An 18,810-nucleotide genomic window follows, 5' to 3' on the forward strand; every position below is an offset into this window, starting at 1 on the left:
CCAAAATAACATCATCGGTTTATTTTGTCTTCCAGATCAAACGTGCGCACGCACATTTGAAGTTATGAATAGCTTCCTGTCATGAAAGTGAAATTTATCCCTGACTTACAAAAAAAAACAAAAAACAGAAGTCCCATGAGAGCGACACCTTCTTCTCCGGAGAAAAAAGCTCTAAAATTAATGTTTCTGATGTTGCAGTTCTGATGAAGAAAAAACAAGGCAGGCTGCAGCTATTCAAGCTCAAAGGACGGCAAAAAAAACAAATAAAATGCCCGAGCCGGCCCGTATTGTTTGTGTTTTATATGATTTAATCACGTTAGATGAATTATGCTCCTTATCGCTCCTCAAACAACTTATTTTTTTTGTTTTAAACCCAGAGTAATAGCAGCCACAACCTTTAATCTCTGTGTCAGACGATGAAAGAGCTTTGTTTGCTTTGACCCGCCAATTCCTCATTAGCATTTAACATGAAAAGGACTAAGCGTAAAAATTTGAGCATCTTCCAGCGCACAGGAAAAAAAATTATTCTAATAGGTTAAAATCCCGTTCGAATCCAATTATGCCTCCGCCGTCTGATTCGAGTGTCGAAGAGCTTACCAGTCGAGTGTAACACGAGGGGGGCGGTTAATGTGCTGGAGCCTCCGTTTTAGCATGTTGGAGATCTCACAGGTCTGTAAACAACGAGGAGGAAGAGGAGGAGGAGGAGGAGGAGAACATAGAACTGCAATCATGGGATCTCCTGAACACACAGGGTTAGGGATCTTGCCTTGTTACCATGGTGATGCTGTTCATAAAAATCCTGAATCCTGCATCCGGCTGACCATGTCTGCACCTCTGGACCGTACATACTCTTGCTTACATCCGAATTCCGGTCCATTAAAGGTCACAGGAGGGCGTCTCGCTGTCGTGCAGGATAATGTGCGTAGTTTAAATAACGGGCGAGATATAAAACCTTGCAGCCTTTTCTTTTTTATGAATTAAAAAAAAAGGAAACTTTCTGCCTTTTGCATGACCAGGTGGAATAATATGACTTGATAACCTGCCCCCCTCCCTTCGGCGATTTCTCATTCCCATCACCACAACAGAGCGACACAACAATACATTTCAGAATGGGTGAGCGTGAAATTATTTTGTTTTTCCTCTCGGAGCGGGAAAAAAAGAAAGAAAGAAAGAAAGAAAGAAACGTGCTCCAGGCTGCAAAAACCCACTCTGAGAAATCAATTTGCAGGTTGGTGGTAACCTGAGACATATTGAACTCCTATACAGAATAATTTTCTTCAGGTAATAGAGAGGCAGTGTCTCGGAGAAAAAAAAAACACGGGGAATTTTTTTTTTTTCAGCCACAAATGAAAAATTAAACAGAAGGCGCCGACTTGAACGACCAAATTGATTCTCCTCCTGTCAGAATCAGAAGGAAGAACTCGGCGCATAAAAACTTGAAGGTCTTCATTTTTTTTTTTTTTTTTAAGATAGCATCTGTGGAGGCTTTTCGAGCTGCAAACTGCTCGGCACATGGTTGATTTGGTGATATGGCTCTTCGGAGCTCTCCGTGTTGGAGGGAAGAGAGAGAGAGAGCATCTCCGGCATCACACTTTATCTCAACGTGAAAAGGTCAGACCCGCATCCATTACACAGATGCAACATGTGAACCGTGAACGATGAGTCTGAAGTTGTAAAAAGGGGGTTGGACTCCGTCTTCACTTTGTGTATTCACAAGAGGCCCTTTTGTGTAATCCCCTGCTGCTGAAAAAAAAACACTTGCAATCATAAATAATAATTATTGACTCGGTGAAGTCTGACCCGGTGAAGTCAAGCGCAGTGATCGGCAGTGACGGAGGACTTCACCCAGCGATTCAGCACTTCAGCGAACGGTCGTCCCAGGAACAGCTTTTCATACGATGGCTGTGTTTTCTAAAAAATCTGGTGTAGTTTCTCTGTAACATGCAGCTACTAATCAACTGCAATCTGGAAAGTTGCACAAACATGAAATTAAAAAAAAAGATACAAACATCTTCATCAAATTTCATGGCCAACCCATCAAAGAGTCATCAAGACATTTCACGGCAAACCTTGATTTGTCAGCCTCGTGGTGGCGCTGTAGGAAATGTGAGTTGATCACCAAAGACACAAGGACGTATTATCGAAGCACAATGAATCTCTGTAGCCGAACAGGAGATATTAAGATACAACACATCGACTGACACTGCAATCCCAAGAGCCACTCCGATAGCATGGCTCAGAATCAAACGCTGCTCGATCAATATAACAATCAAAACAAAAATTGTCCAATATTTGACCAATTGACCGAGTTCTTCCTGTTTTTATGAGACTTTTAAAAGAATTGTTTGACGTGACAAACGCCACAGAAAGACTCCAAGTAGCCTCAAAATATCCTGGAGTCAATGTCCTGAATTAATTGCATTGATTTGATCAGATATGTGCTCCCGCTTTATGCCTGTTATTGATTTTGCGATCCACTTTGTGTACCAGCAGCAGCACACAATCCACCGTCCTATCTATCTACAGTAGAAAACGTGCATCATCAGGTCAGCTCAAAGGCGGGATTAGTCCCGGCAGGTCGACGCGGCGGCCGGAGGGAAGGTCAGTCTTTGTGTACTCCCTGACTTTTTTTTAAGGACTACAAACTGACTCGTGTATCGATCAGACCATTAAAAATAGATTTTCCCAAAATATATTCTGAAGCACCCTCTGCTGAGGCTCTGCACTCCGTCCCTCTGGCTCCCGGGATCATTAGTAATATTATTTTAGATGTAATCACCAGAGGACTGTAATCGAACACCATTTTCACAGAGTCAAATCGTAATGAGACGTAAATGTGACAAATGTTTGAGGGTGTTTTTTTTTTCTTTTCTCTCTCTTAACTTGTAAATACTTTTGTAAAAGAACAAAACACAATGCAAGGCGGCGGCGCTCCTGTCAATTAAACCCTTTCAGCTACAAAGCAGTGAATAATGCATCCGGTGAATAATTTATCACGAGGGTTTATTGATAAAAGAGCGAACTTGCCCTCCGTGTGGCACCCAAATATCTGCAGGGGAGCTGCGGAGAAAAACTAGAAACTTAAGTGCAAAACAATTTCTACAGTCGAAGGCGAATTCATTCGCTCGCCTCTTTGTGTGTGAGATGAAAATGTCAAATAATTCATCAGGCAGAGAAAATGCTCTGTTGGAGTACCGGCCACGCAGATAACATGCACGCCGCTGTAAACGCAACACGTCGTGCGGTCCGGAGAGTCGATGGAGATTTCATCTAATTCATCAAAATCTCTTGTTTCTCCTGCTGTGAGCATTGTGGGAAAATAAAATGACACGCACTTACGTAACACTTTGAACTCTCCAAGCTGATTTTAATCCAACCGTAGATAAAGATTGAGGGTGTTCGTAGTAACGCTGCAGTACATTTATGGCTTTTTTAATTACAGCTTGACGAGTAAGAATGAACCAGCGAGAATCTAATTAAAGGTATCTGCACCTCAGTTTTTGCACCACCAGACGACTCACACCGACTTAATTGCTCACTCTTAGTCGCAGCGTAATTAGAGATATCGTAAATTAAAGGTTTGCCTGGATATGACATCAAAATTCTATACGGGGACGTCTTGTGGCGGTGCGTTCAGGGACGTTTTCAACCTCTCTCTCCCCTCGCCAGATGTACATATATATGCAAATCCAACTGCAACAGATTATTAAATCGGACCATATTATCTGTGATGTTGTTATAGATATCTTTAAAAGGATTTTTGACACGTAAAAGAATCTATTTTGGAGATATCATGAGTATATCTGACTGGTCACATTGTAATTACGTCCGGTCGGTATGCAGAGATGTAATTAGAGATAGTCGAGTGAAACCTTGCGGCAAGACGTGGCCCTTTAACATCCTCGTTTCAACCCTCTCACCATTTAGTCGGCAGGATAATCGGCCCATCCATTAGTTATGTCTGTCACTGAGCATAAAAATACTCTATTTTATTAAGAGGTTCTAACTGTCCAAATGACAACATACCTGGAATTAAAAGGGGAGCAGTGTTTTCTCCTGTACTGTATGATTAAAATGAATCAACAAAGTGGTTTTCTCCTAAAGAAAAGTGGTTTAACAGCCCTGCCTGTCAGGAAAACCCTTAAAAAAACCTGCCTGGGACACGGAAAATATAATATATATATGAGTTCTTACATTAAAGGAGACATATAATGCTCATTTTCAAGTTCCTAATTTTATTTTGGGTCGCTACTGGAATAGGTTTTCATGCTGTAATGCTCGAAAAACTCACCAGGTTTGTCATTCTGTCTCTTTAAGTCAAACAAAACAATGTGTTGAACAATTAAATGCTACATAAATCAGGCTTCAATTGCCTCTAAGCACATTTTCTTTCACAACAGCTTTTAACTAATCACCGTAAAACTTAATTGCATTACTTTTTGGATTAAACGTTGACAATATTTTACTTTTAAATGTGACGGTCAGACTATCTAAATTAAATATGCACTCGCTTGCATACAATTCCACAAACAGACACCCGATCGTGTATTTTAGATGTTTTTCTTTCCGCTACTCTGAAGACGACGCGATGAGGAAGTCGCAGAAACCGACCCGGTGCACGAAATGAATCCTCAGCTTGTAACTTAAAACTGTACGGAACTTTAAATGTAAAGTAAATCAGCTCAACTACACCTCATCATGAACAAACAAAGTCATTTACAGTTCATATTGTGAAGCTTATTACCGAAAGGAAACAAGGTTCTAATTAAAGTGCCAGCATCAGCACATGTGGGCCGCTTTCCCCCCCCCGCGACAGTCACATAAACAATTTAAGCAGCTAATTACAAGACAATAATTGATTCTCCACCGGGTCGTATAGTGTTTGAGCCGCTGCGTTTATCGAAAGGCACAACTTTCTGATGACATTTATTCCCGCTGCCACCTGTCCCTATAGATCAATACAATAATGGAGCTCCTCGGCACCATAACAGCTTTTCCCTTTCGTTTTATCCTCGCGCACTTCATAACAAAGTTGCCGGCATAAGTCAGCCGTGACGTGTCTCCTCAATTACGTGACACCGAGCGAAAGAAAGGGGGTGACGTGATGGATCGGCGTCAAAGCTCTGGGGAGCCCGCGAGCCAGAACCGAAAAAAAGCCACGGGTTACCCATCTGTCAACAATCTCAATTAACCAGTGTGCGAGATAGAGGCTCACGCTGCTCTTTTATGCACCAAAAAAAAAAAACAAGGGGTCTCTATCACGACGGTGGCCGAGATCCCATTTTTTTTGTAAGATGAAAACTGTGTATTCAAGTGAGCCCGATTGGACCATCCATCAGCGGCGGGGTGAGTCAAATTGAAATCTGACATTTAGAGCCTCGACGCCGTTGCTCACTGGCACTGATATGAACTATAGCGAGTGACAAATTGTTTGTATCAAGCCTGTCCCCGGGTGAAGCCTCTGATAATGTTTAGGGTTCAAATAGACACCCTTGACATTTCGCTGAAAGGTCACGTTTTGTGTTCATTAAAGCTCCCTTCTTACAATACAGCCAGCAGAGGGGGACGCAGATTATTGTCATAATCTGGGGGTTGTGCCGACTCGGGGACGCCGCCTCGTTTGTTTGGACTCCTCTCAACATCGGGACACAGTGAGTCAGACTGTCAGGAGCGGGATCACACTGAGGTTTTGTCGAGGCGGTGTGCTAATGTCGCCTCGGTGAAGTTTCTTCTCCCCTTTTGTGCCTCTCGTGCAAACTCACAAAGAAGCTGATCCGACTCGCAAATAAGTCATTTCCAACCGTCTCCTTAAATTTCAACTAAAACGGCAAAGCACTACAATGAAACTCATCACTCTCTCTGCGTGTGCCAGGACGCCTCCGACAGAACAAAAAAAAGCATCCAGGATTCATTGGATTTTGTAGCAGCGTGTCCATTTACATCTGAATTAGGAGACCGATGTGTAATTCATTTAACGTCTCCAGCAGACAAATTAGTGTCTTGGAATCCGGAGCTAATAAACAGCTTGAAGCGCCGTCGATATGTACGTAGTCCTACATTGTTGCTGATAGCGTGCGTTGCATTTTTGATTAGCAAAGCTCCTCCGGGGAGAACAGCGGGGTAAATTGGGCCATTTTGCTTTCATTGTTAGTAAAAGAGAATACAAATAGATATCGAGTGCACCTGCTGGTTTTTCACTTACGGTTGAGGATCATGCATTGAGATCTGACTTTGTTTTGGACATGAGATGGTGGTTTACTCCCCTAATGTATCCTTAGATGTCCTAATGGAAACATGCTATGCTATACGGTATGTTTGAAGACTTCCAGAGGCAACTACTTTGTCCTTGCTCTGCAGGGAAGAACATCTATGTCCAAATGCATTTTTGTAGAAGAATTGATGGATTAAGTTCAGCTTTCTGTGGTTCAGACAATTCTCCTGCTTCTTGAGCTAAATAAATCAGTGAAAACACCACTGTGTTCAATAAAAAACAGCTTTTTTTTTTCTTAGCTCATGAAAACTTGACACTTCGGAGGAGACGCGGTGTTCACAGGCCCGGCAGATCATATCTGCTCCGGGGCTCCCCAGCAGGTTCATGGACTGGTTCTTGCCCGAGTGTTAAATCGATACCACTCTCGTGTCTGTGCGTAAAATATAAAGCTGAAGCCAGTTAGGCCGTTAGCTTAGCTTAGCAAACAGCCAGTAAGCCTGCCTCAGTCCAAAGGTATCAAAATCTGCCTTCCAGCATCTAAATCTCATTAATTAGGCTGTTTTGTCTTGTTTGATTTGTATGAAATCTGGAACGTAGAAACGACAAGCGATGTTTTTTTGAAGGGGAGATATGTGCTGGACTGTTTCTTATTGCTACATGTGGTGACTGAAGTTTTTACTTTGAGGACTATTCCTTTAAAACCTTTATTACTTCAGCTGACAGAGTGCCGAATACCTGATATCTAATCCTATAACGAGCCGACATATAATAAACAGTCAATACTACATATATGTGTATATATCTGCAAGTCTTTTACTCAAAGGGTGAATTTAATCTTTATCAAAGTTATATTTTTGCACAATGTCTTCACTTTTACTCAATTATGACCTCATTGATGGAATGTAACTAAATACATTTACTTAAGTACTGTGCTCAAGTACAAATTTGTGGTGCCTGTACTTCAAGTATTTCCAGCTAAAGGACAACAAGTTTCATTATGGGTTGAAAAATGAAAAATCAAACGTTAGATTCGCAGAAAAATGCATCGTTGTAAACAGGGCTGAGGTCTGTGGTTCTCACCGGGAAGTGATGCCATATATATACTATCTTAAAAACATATATATAAAGTATATGAAGTAATTAAATCTATCTAACTAACTGGAGGGGAGTCGCAGGCTTTTAAACTCTGTGTGGGAGTGTCCTTACAGAGTCGTTCAGGACTCGTGTGAGCTCTCAATTTCAGTTTTGTGTGTGAACGCACATGTTTTGCATCGTTTTCGCCGATCGCCCACATGGATCCTGTAAACGCACTTTTTTGAAACTTGGTCTCAGGGTGGAAAAATCCCCAAACTTTGCGTATAACCCCGCGACGTCTCATAACAACAACAACAACAATGGCGGACTACATGCTTGTGTTCATGCCGCATGAGATACTGAGTCTATTAGGGTTACTAGGCCAAAATATTATACTCCTCTGCCACTACGCTCAGCAAAAAAAGCCATTGCACTAGCCATTTTCGTCTTCTTCTACAGCGCGCAAGTTTTATGGGCATGCTCCGCCTCTTCTTCTCCATTGTTGGTGAATTTCAAGCGCCACCTATATGCTTGGTAGATGAACTACAGCATGTTGAGTTGTTTACAAAGGATCCGTTTGGATGCAAATATTCTTGAAATGATGGCGAGGAAGACGGGGTAAAAAAGGTCGTTTTGGTACATGGCCTCAGAGTCGTTGGGGCCACTTGTGGGTCGTTGACTTAACCAACCTTCATGTGGTTTCCATGGCTCACACCTGAGCTCACCTACATCGAGCCAGCTGGGTCAACCCTGTGAGGACACTCCCACTCAGAGTTTAAAAGCCTGCGACTCCCCTACAGTTATAACTGAAGGAGCCTCTTGGATTGAATACAGGACTTGTTGTTACTTGTAGTGGAGTATTTTCTTGTTTTCTTTTCATGTTTTAACCTCCCAGCTCTACTAACAATGAATAAACCAGATTGTGTTTGAACATTTCTGTTTTTTTTGTTGCTTCAGTTGTCATAAAAGTCACGATTAAAATCTTTTGTGTCAGCTGACTGTTTCTCTGTTGTCACCTGAACCTGGCCGCTTCCTCGTTTTGTAGCAGCGGGACGTCATTGGACGGTGACAGACGCATTTAAATTTCATTGGTCCGTTTTAACGTCAGTCATCCAGGGGAGGAGGAGGAGGTGGGCGGGGCTAAAGCGTGCAGCATCAGGAAATAGATCCAGAGGGGAGACAGTCGCGTTGTTTACCATCGTTCTCTGAGATAAAGGTGAATTGAAATGCTCGGAGGTGTGTTTCTCCTCTCGCTCCTCGGCCTCCTGCCTCCTCCTGCTGCCGACGCGCTGGACAATGGTCTGGCTCTGCAGCCCACGATGGGCTGGCTGCACTGGGAGAGGTTCATGTGTAACACCGACTGCGACCGGGATCCCGACAACTGCATCAGGTAAGAGGCGAGAGAGCGGCCAGGTGGAGGTGATGCAGCACAGGCAGGAGAGCGGTCACGTGATGGCCTCCTGTGATCACCTCCTCCTCCTCCTCCTCCATCACTCATCTGATCTATAAAATATCTGAAATCACATCCAAGTGATTCAACATGTATATAAGCTCTGATCTAAGGGAATGACACACTGGGGAGGAGCGTAAACATCTGATGAGACAAACAATCCTTATAATTAATCTACAAACACAAGTTATTCCACATTTATGACACCGCCTCATGTGATCACTCCTCAGTCACACCTGTGGCCTCTTTTCGACTCATGAGAAGGGGAAAAAGAAAATGAGGTCGGACACACGTGATTGCGAAATAAAGCAGCAGACATTCGACAAGCCTGATTTAATTTGCCTTTATTTGGTTGGCTTTTTGGTTGGAGGCTCTGCGAGATATTGACGCGTAATGCGATAACCCCAAATTTGCAAAACACTCTGCGAGGAAACAAGGAGAATTAAAGTCTGCGCTCATTCCAGGGGCGTAAACAAGAAGTGTGTGAGGTAACGTGATTATGAACAGGGGGAGAAACATGTGAAGACACAAAGAGAAATGTTCTCGCTGAATCGACCGAGTGTTGGGTCTGTAAAACATCGGAAAGTGTTGATGAATGCCCGTCAATCGTTCTTAAACCCCGAAGAGACATCTTCGACAGTCTTGTTTTTATTCAGATATTTTTCAGACTTAAAAGTGAAAAACTAGAATTGCACTAAAACAAACAGGAAACAACTTTAACCTTTAATTTTGTGAGAATGTTTTTATTCTTTTATTGCTTCACAGATACGACACATGGCTGAGAATCTTAAATAAGTAATCGTGAGGTCGTCCTGCACAAGTAAAGGATAAATAAATGTTGGTAACCTCGTCTCCCTGCTGTTTTTCTAGCTTGGAATCTGTATTATTAACACGCAAATTGATAGAGAAATCTATATTAGACTGTACGTCAGCGAGCTAAACAACTTATTCATCATTCTTGTGAAGATATTCAGGATAATCTTGAAAAATAAAATGAAAGATTCTGACAACTGATTACAAAAAAGGAAAAGTTTTAGATTAATTTAGTGTGAAATGATGGATTCAGCTCCCTTGGATTGCATTATTGCATTACAAAGGCATCTTTATTCATTGTGAATGTTGAGGTAAAACACCAAAAGCTACCAAAGCGGCTTTCAAACTTTTAGTGCACAAGTCAAAGTATTTGCACATAAAGCCAAAATCTGAAGGCACAACTGCGTTCATACCTGTGAACAGCCTCTATAACACGTGTTACATAATAACTCCTGTTTGTTTTTGGTTTCCTGGAAGTTTTTTTGTAGGATTTTGAGGGTGTAGCGCAGGAGTGCCCACACTTTCTCTCTTGGAGGGCCAAAACTGGAACAATGACCGTTTGTATTTTACTGTGTTGTTTTGTTAAGATGCAAAATGTTACTTTTATCCCAAGTTCTCTTCTTTGACCGTCTTCAGATTTCTCAAAATTAAATCATATTTACGATCCTTTACAGATGTTTGTCTCCTTCGCGCCACACTTTGAGCAGCCCCGGCGTTGAGTTTGCCTTCTGCATCAGGAAATGAAAGTGCACAAATGACGTTAATAAAAAAAACGCGTTTATTGCTTGTTGCATGGTTGTACATTGCAGTAATAATCGCAGCGGAGTTGCCGTGTGGGCACATCACTCGGGAGCTGCTGTTCCGCCGGTCCAGTTTCTTCTCACAACTAATGATCGTCTCATAATCGTCTGGTTCGTCTCTCCAGTGACAGATTAATCGTTTAGTCTATGAAAACGTCCCGAAAGAAGAAAAGCATTTCCAAGAGGTGCTGTCGACGCCTCGGTCATAAAGACAACCTGATTGCTTTTCCGTTCTCCTCAGAGGAGGAACTGCCAAACAACACAAAACAAAATATGAGCTCATGTATTCATTTAATCTATAATGGAGACGGATAGAAAATGGCGCCAGGCTGCCAGTTTGATCAGATCACCGGTCAGCCTCCATCTTTTCGGGGAGATTTTGTGCCCGGTGGCGAACGAAACTGCAAAGTAAATGCCAGTTTTATAGGGTTGCAGGTGTCGTTACTCTGCAGCCGTTTCACATTAACTTAATCACAGTATGTTAAAGCACAAAAAACTTTTTTCAAACAGCAGACTGGCAATTAACCGAGTAATGATCGCATAATTACATAATCATAATTACAAGTTGGTCTCTTCCCATATATTTCTTTGATGAATGCAGAGCAGGAGCATTGCATAATCCTGCAGCATTAAAGGGAACTTCCGTGCTGATTAGTGGCAACAGTAAAACATCCCACTTCCGGTGCACGGCAAAAGTGTTATTCCCCAAACAAAGCTTTCAGAGCGGCAAATGTCAACCTGTTGGTTGAATTTGTTGTTGTGCGACGTCAGCCGACAACGAACCACAAAAGAAATCTGGCATGGGGGGTGTTTTATTATGAACACGTGTATTTGCTTCTCGCACACGACATCGAACACCGGCGTCTGACTGATGCTGTCGGCCCCGCCTGTCTCCTCCTGTCGCCCTGGCAGCGAGCGCCTGTACATGCAGATGGCAGATGTGATGGTGAAGGAGGGCTGGAAAGAGGCCGGTTACGAGTACGTCTGCATCGATGACTGCTGGCCCTCCCACCAGCGCGACGCCCAGGGCCGCCTGCAGGCAGACCCCAAAAGATTCCCAGGGGGCATCAAGAAACTGGCCGACTATGTGAGTAGTAGTTAGAGAGAAAGATGCGCTGAGACTCTGGGTGTGAATGTACTGTTAATGCCATAATTCCACCGTAGACATCAAAGAGAGGAGAGGGGCTTCAGACAGACTTTAGAAAAATGGGAAATGCTTTCATTTCAGTGACTTCACTCGCTGGAAGGAGCGCCGCGGATTTAATTCTAGTGGGTGCAGAGTTAAAGATGTAGTATGTAACTTATACACATGGAAAAACTAGATCTTTGTTGTATGTTTGTTGAGTTCTGTACTTTATTTACATTATCCCAAATCCCAACAATGTTCCAAACCAGAGAACAAACCTAAAGCGGCGATGCGTTTCATGAAGTCGCCTGTCGCTTTTTCTTCTTTTACAAGGAACACGCTACTTACTTTTTGTTTAGTTTTGATTGAGAGACCCCTAGTGGCAGATATTATGCGCTGTTAATTTAAAGGGACAGTTCACCTCGACATAAAAATACAGTACGTATGTTGTCCTCCTACAGGTAACGCTGTTTTACATCTAGATTGTTTTGGTGTGGCGTTCTGGGTTGTTGCAATATCGCAATATTCACGAAAGCCATTGTAAAAAATGAAAAATTGATATCGTGTTTGTAATAGACGTGATGATACGGTGTGAGTAGACGTCAGGCCTTGTGTATCCTTTGTTCATCTGGTTGACTTTTTACTTCCTCCGTCAATTCACACGTGGAGGACAGCTGTAATGTTTACATCACAAGCATGTCGTCCACGAGTAGATGACGCTTCCTTCTGCCTAATATTTGGAGCGCCTTTTTTGACACTATGAGCAGCACAAGCCATCCCGTCCCATCATACTCAAGAGAAGGCGGACGTCTCCACGGCAGATATTCTCCAAAAAGTGGGCATCTCGCGCCGAAACGGTCTCAACAAGTGTCCCTTTAACGAATCCGTGCTGCAATGCGTCAGACTTTGGAAAAAATCCTTGACGAATGAAAAGTTCGGGAACCGCTGGTTAAATCACTCTCCGAGTAAAAGTGATTACACAGTCAGATTACATATTCATTATACATCCGTCTGAGCCGCGCTGCAATTATTTACATAATGAAGGGGGAAAAGAACCAGATGTGGAAGTCAGGTTCTCAGATTTCATGCCGGTAAAAATTCACGGCACCTGGAGCCAGATGGAGATACGTCGGCATATTTTGTCTCATAGGTAGGAGGATGCTGTCGTTCACCATCTTTGTTAGCAGAGGAGCTGCTGGAGTTTGAGACCGCTGTGACAGGCTGATTCCCACTCAGGCAGCTCAAAAGTTCCGTTCACCTGGATGTAGATATATTTAGGCCCAGTGAGGCCCGAGCTCCGTGTCCTGTAACAGCAGCTTCAGTTTTCTTTTAGCTAAGCAACATCGCCACCTGCTGGTAGAAAACCGCAACCTGCCAAAAAACAAGAAGGGTAAATCATTGACTTCTTGCGTATTAAGGTCCATTCTAAGGGGCTGAAGCTGGGCATCTATGCAGACGTGGGGACAAAGACCTGTGGCGGATACCCCGGCAGTCTGGGCTACTATGAGGCAGACGCTCAGACTTTTGCCGACTGGGATGTGGATCTGCTCAAGTTCGATGGCTGCTACATGGACTGGACCTTGCTGGGAGAGGGTGAGCTTTTATCGGATGCAACAATGTCAGTAGTGGTTGCTACTAGCAACAGGATGTTCATCTGGAATCAGATAAAATATATGTAAATATTTGAACATGGTGAAGTTGCTCCACACATAAGAAAATGACTTAAATAAACGTGGAAACATGATGTGGTCACTTTATTTAACTTTTAAATGACATCTTTTTAAATATCCTGATTTTTGTTCTTCTCATCTCATTCAGAACCTTCAGAAAACTGATTAGAAAAGGTGTTATAATACGTTTTTATGTAACAGTTAATGATTTTTTCTTCTTTTTCAGGCTACATCAACATGTCGAAAGCTCTGAACAAAACCGGGAGGAGTATCCTGTACTCCTGTGAGTGGCCTTTGTATGAGTGGCCTCACCAGCAGGTGAGAGACTGGTTACTTTAAATCAGATATATAAGTAAGTTATTGGTATCTGGTTTATTGTATCAAGGATTCTGCTCAGTGATGACACCATACATCATGTTTTATTTGATATAAAACAGCGTTTTTCTCCCCCGCAGCCCAACTACAAAGCCATTCGTGAGACGTGTAACCACTGGCGCAACTTCGATGACGTGTACGACTCGTGGAGCTCTGTCAAGTCCATCCTGGCCTGGACCGCTTCTCATCAGGACATCATCGCCCCTGCAGCCGGACCCGGGGGCTGGAACGACCCCGATATGGTACTCTGCTCCACTCAGGCTCTTTGTGCACTCTTGGACCTCAAACTAAACATAGAAGCACGGCCTTCAAATTAACTTATCTGCATCCTTGCTCAGATAAATGAGGAGGTTGTGGCCACTCTCACAAACATGAGTGGTGTGATCTTCTCAGCTGACTCCCAGCACAGCTGCAGATACTCATGATTCCCTCAATGTTTCTTTAACATTCTCTTGTATTTACATCAAGTAAAAATAAAACAGAAGCACTTTAAAGTAAGAAAGGATCTAATTTCTCTGTAGGAGGTTGTTGATGCACTGCAAACTGTCCGTACGCCTCACTTGCTCTGTTATTTACATATTTATGACTTTGGTCCGTCTCTCCAGCTCGTCATTGGGAACTTTGGCCTGAGTCACGACCAGCAGGAGTCTCAGATGGCGTTATGGGCCATCATGGCAGCCCCTCTGCTCATGTCTAATGATCTGAGGGACATTTGTCCTCGCTCCAAGGGGCTGCTGCAGAACAGACACATCATTGCCATCAATCAGGACCCGCTGGGCTATCAAGGATACCTCACTGCCAAGGTGGGTGAGACGAGACATGGAATGACAGCTGTCAGCTTTTATAGTACATTTAGTTTCTGTGTGGCGGGGCGCTCAAAGTCCAGACGACAAGTCAATCCTGACCCGTTCTGAGCCTCTGCTGCATTTTGGATTCATTTATGTGCGGGCGGACGTGCGGTCTTGCTGCGTTCCTGTCTGACACAAGGACAGGGCTCCTTGTAAACTCAAAAAAATCATCTATAATCAAATTAGAGGTGCCACAAATAACCGGTATCAACAATACAACATTTTATACTGATATTGTATTAGGAATACACACACAATATCATGGAAATAAACCAATGCCTTTTAAATTATTAATTTCCATTCTCGCTTCGTCATTAGTCGCTGGCCACCAATGGTATAAAAAGGAGCAGTAACTAAGCAAGTTACCGACTATTGGTGCGTGGCTATTAGCGCTCTCCACCTCCTGACACTCTTTGTCTCATTTGACAACAAACAAAACACTATTTAAAGATTGATACAATTTTTCCACCCGAGATTTTGTGATAATCTGGTTATTGTGAATTTGTAATCGCTCACTGATAAATATTGAGACATCCCTAATTCAAATGGTCATGAAACTTATTTTTATCCAGCAAGCTGAAATTCACAGGACCACATCTGTGATCACTTTGTTGAGATGCCAATTAAATGTCAAATTTCTTTCAACTCTTATCGTCATCAAACTCACATTCCTGTACAAGTAGTCTGTCTCAAGTGTTCAAATGGACTACAGCATTTAATATTAAATAAGGGTGTGAGCCACATTTTGTTATCGCCAGCTGTTCACAACCCCTGAAAATCAAATTTGGACCACTGACCAACACATTTGACAAACCTGCTGTTTAAGAAATGCTTAAGCTGGGCTGGCAAAGCACTAATTACAATTCAAAGCATGTAGTAATACTCCCTTCACATTGCCACAGAATAAATCTTGACTTGTTCCACAGATGGACAGTTTTGAAGTGTGGGAGAAGCGTCTGTCGGCGAACCGACTGGCCGTCGCCGTGCTGAACACGCAGGAGATCGGTGGTGCCAGAGGGTTTTTCCTCCGAGCTGCTCCCGGCTGGAAGATCTGTGACCCCCAGTGTAACGTCACACAGATCCTGCCTCAGTATAAGGAACTGGGGGTGCAGAACCCACATACTAAAATAGTGATTTCAGTCAACCCTTCAGGCACGGCTCTACTAACCATCACTCCCATCAGCAGTGACTCTAACACGCCTTACAAACTGCACTGGCAGGACACGTCTGTCAAACGCAAGCACACCATCACTTTCTAATCCTCAGGTCACCTTCAGCTGCTTAAACATAATGTTCATGTTGTAAAATGTGCACAGGTTTTGCTTTTATAAAATGAGTTAAGAGTTTGAATCGGCTTACACACACACACACACACAGCTAATGTTGAATTAAAAAACACTGGAAAATGTTTCTGCACACTTCTGGGAAGCTTGAATTTGCACACTTGACAAATATAGTGAAAGAGAGGCGAAGAAGCGGCCAAACACCAAAGTTTGTTTTAATACATTTATTGAAAATAGTGACAACCGCCTCCAGAAAGCTGGCCCACAGTTTAGAACTGGATGACCTGGCCCTGTAAGAGAACAGATGAGAAAACTCAGGTTAAAATGATGCTCAAGTGGAGCTCAACAGTGACTTTTCAATGCATGACTCAGACGGAATGCTGCAGGGAAATGACAAGGGAGTTTAAAATCTATGCTGATAAAGGTTTGTATTGAATTCAAATAAAAAGGTTTGTTTTTTACAGTTTGATGAGCTCAGCCGTGTCATTCAACAGCTTAATCTGATCAATATTTTGGGTGTATACTGCACTTTAGGCCGGTTGAGGAGGGGTTAATGTTAACAATTACACCACTATCCCACCCACACACGTTGTCCATCCGTCCCACTGTTGCCAAAGAGCAGGATCCAGTGTATCGTTATGGAATTACACATTTGTCCTCAGTCCTCTGTGGGACTGTCTGAGTCCATGAGATAATGGCTTAGCAATGGTTCCTGGTTTTGCATTTTAATATTGACTTCCTCTAGGAATTGCCAAATTAAGACCCAATTTTTCCATGAAATGTCCTCACTTGACCCCCTTCCTACAATCAATTTAGGAGTGGGATTGAAAGTTTCACACCTCTTATACTTGATTTTATGAATGTGAGGTTAAAAAAAAAGACGAATGCAGCATTAGGAGAGAGAATGATCACTGATCCCTCGTCAGCATGCAGGAGGTGATACAACATGACTTAACACTTACATTTATTTTCGCTGAACTTTTGTCAGCTCATATTAGCAGCATTCAACACTATCAGCCAAATTACACATCACATGTCTCCTGTCACCTAAATGCCTTTCTGACCATTATTCCCATTATTTTTCATCTATGGTGGCATCACACCTCAAAATCTATGCACTTCATATCAAGCCAAACAAAATCCTCTGCTCTTAAACCAATTTGCTCAAGTAAATGTCAGTCTAGTACAGCATTTTGAGTGGCGGAATCAACTATTCCTCATTTCAGATAGCGATCTTTCCACAAAACGTAATTCCTCCCATTGTATCACCAAGTTTCACTATCAGCTGCAGCTTTCACAGCCATTAGTAGAGTTGGTGCACACTGTTAAACAGCAAACATGTTTGGTCTAAATTTGTTACGGTATGTGTCATTTTCTTCATACTTTCTGTGGAAATGTTTACACACTAACGGATTTGAACAGATCAAGTTTTGTGGAATAGGGTCCAATTGAATCCAAATTCTATGCTGCAAAAGAGGATCCATAAAATTAAACCAGTTACACTGCAAACTCCCTTTTATACCTCTTATTTTGCTGATATGTTATTATAATTACACTTCAGCCTGTACAGCAAACATTTTAGGTTTTCTGGAGCATTTTGCAGCTTCCATAATCTAATCAACTCAACCCTGCTTTCCCCAATCGGGTGTCAAAAGACAACCAACATTACAAGTACGTAAATTGTCAATGTGACTGGATTAACTATAAAGTTCCACAATATGTGATATCCAATTACTTTCTAAAGAATACTGAGAGTCAAAGTGAGAAAACCTTGAATACACTGGTTCATGAATGAGGATTTAGGTAGTGATTTTGGGACCACTGCATAGATTTGTAAACTTTAGACAAAATGTTTCCATTCAGAAAGCGTTTAAGTGCTCTTTATAATAACCATGGAGACAGTGCACTTTTAATATAAATGTTGTTAACAATGCTTACCTTTCTCTTCTTGTCACCACCCAACTCGAAGTGCTTGCATCTCTTGATGGCCAGCATTCTCTTGGATCTGCAGTTGGGCTCAACACACTCCAGCCTCAACACAATCTTCTTTGTAGTTTTAGCCTTGAAGAGAACAGAGCACACCATTACCTCTGATCTCACAGTACATGACAGGACGGATCAGACATCTAAAGTAAACTGAGCGTACCTTCTTTCTGAAAATAGGCTTGGTCTGACCACCATACCCGCTCTGCTTTCTGTCGTATCTCCTCTTACCTGCAGAACACAACGCGAAGTTTAGTTTCATGTCATAATACAGCTCAACTTAACCACACGTCGATTATAGATAACTCACCCTGAGCGTAGAGGGAGTCCTTTCCCTTCTTGTACTGGGTAACTTTGTGGGGCTGGTGCTTCTTGCACTTTTTGCAGTAAGTCCTGCGGGTCTTCGGGACGTTCACCTGGACACGTCAGAAAAACATTGAGCATATTTGCAAAACACCTGGTAGCACATAGCTAAATAACGTCCAGTCTTCTCGATGAAGATGTGCCAACCACTGGAATATATAGTTATGAGGACCACAACGACAGTATACTAGTTCAAACTATATAACGCCATGTTTCGGAGGCAAGATTTAAAAATAGCCATTAATATAGGCAGCTATGTGAACTCGTGTTTATCATGTAGCTAGCTGTTAGCGCCGCGTTTAGAGCAAAGGTAGCTGACGTTAGCTAGCAGGCTAACGTGTCAGCATTGTAGCTTCAAAACGTGAGTTTAACACGATACGAGTGTGTAAACACGTAAAGCAGCTATATATATTTGAGAAAAGGCTGTCATTTGTCATTACGTGCATTTTGACTGACATTCAAGTTGAACTTTTAGCCTAAATGAAGGCCGGCTGAGGTGCCTTGCAGCGGCATTTCTACACACACACAGCTAGGACTGCTAAAGGTGGATTTAACATCTTAAAATTGACACAAAACGAATAATATTACCATCGTTACTTGAATCAAAGCATTGTTGATATATCAGAGTTAACTAGACGCAGGAATGATTGTTTAATCGACAAGATTGAGTTAGATTCTGTGAAATGTATCCGTGAGAGTAATATCGTACCATGGCTGCGCCCCGATGCAGAGGAAAAGAGGAAGGCACAGACCGGAAGACGTCCCTAATGTAGAGCTCCGCAGCGCCCCGGCTGCACAGCGCGCCCCCAGCGGC

At 42.6% G+C, this 18,810-nt stretch overlaps 2 protein-coding genes across 3 annotated transcripts; one reads left to right on the forward strand and one right to left on the reverse strand.

Moving 5' to 3' along the window:
• The first annotated feature begins 8,398 nt into the window (after positions 1-8,398).
• Positions 8,399-16,116, forward strand: gla (galactosidase, alpha). The gene is made up of 7 exons (XM_030396710.1): positions 8,399-8,675; positions 11,261-11,435; positions 12,893-13,067; positions 13,371-13,462; positions 13,600-13,761; positions 14,125-14,322; positions 15,294-16,116. Exons 1-7 carry the CDS (start codon positions 8,512-8,514, stop codon positions 15,624-15,626), a joined length of 1,299 nt encoding a protein of 432 aa, XP_030252570.1. The 5' UTR covers positions 8,399-8,511; the 3' UTR covers positions 15,627-16,116.
• rpl36a (ribosomal protein L36A) lies at positions 15,860-18,799 on the reverse strand. Of its 2 annotated transcripts, none has more exons than XM_030396711.1 (5): positions 18,706-18,799; positions 17,944-18,049; positions 17,797-17,864; positions 17,589-17,711; positions 15,860-15,940 (listed from the first exon to the last, which is right to left on the reverse strand). In XM_030396711.1, the coding sequence occupies exons 1-5, from the start codon at positions 18,706-18,708 to the stop codon at positions 15,920-15,922; spliced, it is 321 nt and encodes a 106-aa protein (XP_030252571.1). In that variant the 5' UTR covers positions 18,709-18,799; the 3' UTR covers positions 15,860-15,919. The 2 variants fall into 2 exon arrangements, with proteins under 2 accessions (XP_030252571.1, XP_030252572.1); XM_030396712.1 differs by lacking the exon at positions 18,706-18,799 and adding an exon at positions 18,585-18,609.
• Positions 18,800-18,810: the final 11 nt, after the last annotated feature.

The sequence above is a fragment of the Sparus aurata genome, chromosome 18, assembly GCF_900880675.1.
Source record: "Sparus aurata chromosome 18, fSpaAur1.1, whole genome shotgun sequence".
NCBI classification, from domain to species: Eukaryota; Metazoa; Chordata; class Actinopteri; order Spariformes; family Sparidae; genus Sparus; species Sparus aurata.

Excerpts from the sequence above, each read along its gene's own strand:
- gla (XM_030396710.1), top strand. The coding sequence starts at position 8,512 with ATGCTCGGAGGTGTGTTTCTCCTCTCGCTCCTCGGCCTCCTGCCTCCT. Across the intron at positions 13,068-13,370 it reads CTGGACCTTGCTGGGAGAGG|GCTACATCAACATGTCGAAA; the intron begins GTGAGCTTTTAT and ends CTTCTTTTTCAG. Across the intron at positions 14,323-15,293 it reads AAGGATACCTCACTGCCAAG|ATGGACAGTTTTGAAGTGTG; the intron begins GTGGGTGAGACG and ends CTTGTTCCACAG.
- rpl36a (XM_030396711.1), bottom strand. Across the intron at positions 17,865-17,943 it reads GGACTCCCTCTACGCTCAGG|GTAAGAGGAGATACGACAGA; the intron begins GTGAGTTATCTA and ends TGTGTTCTGCAG. Across the intron at positions 17,712-17,796 it reads AGCCTATTTTCAGAAAGAAG|GCTAAAACTACAAAGAAGAT; the intron begins GTACGCTCAGTT and ends GTTCTCTTCAAG.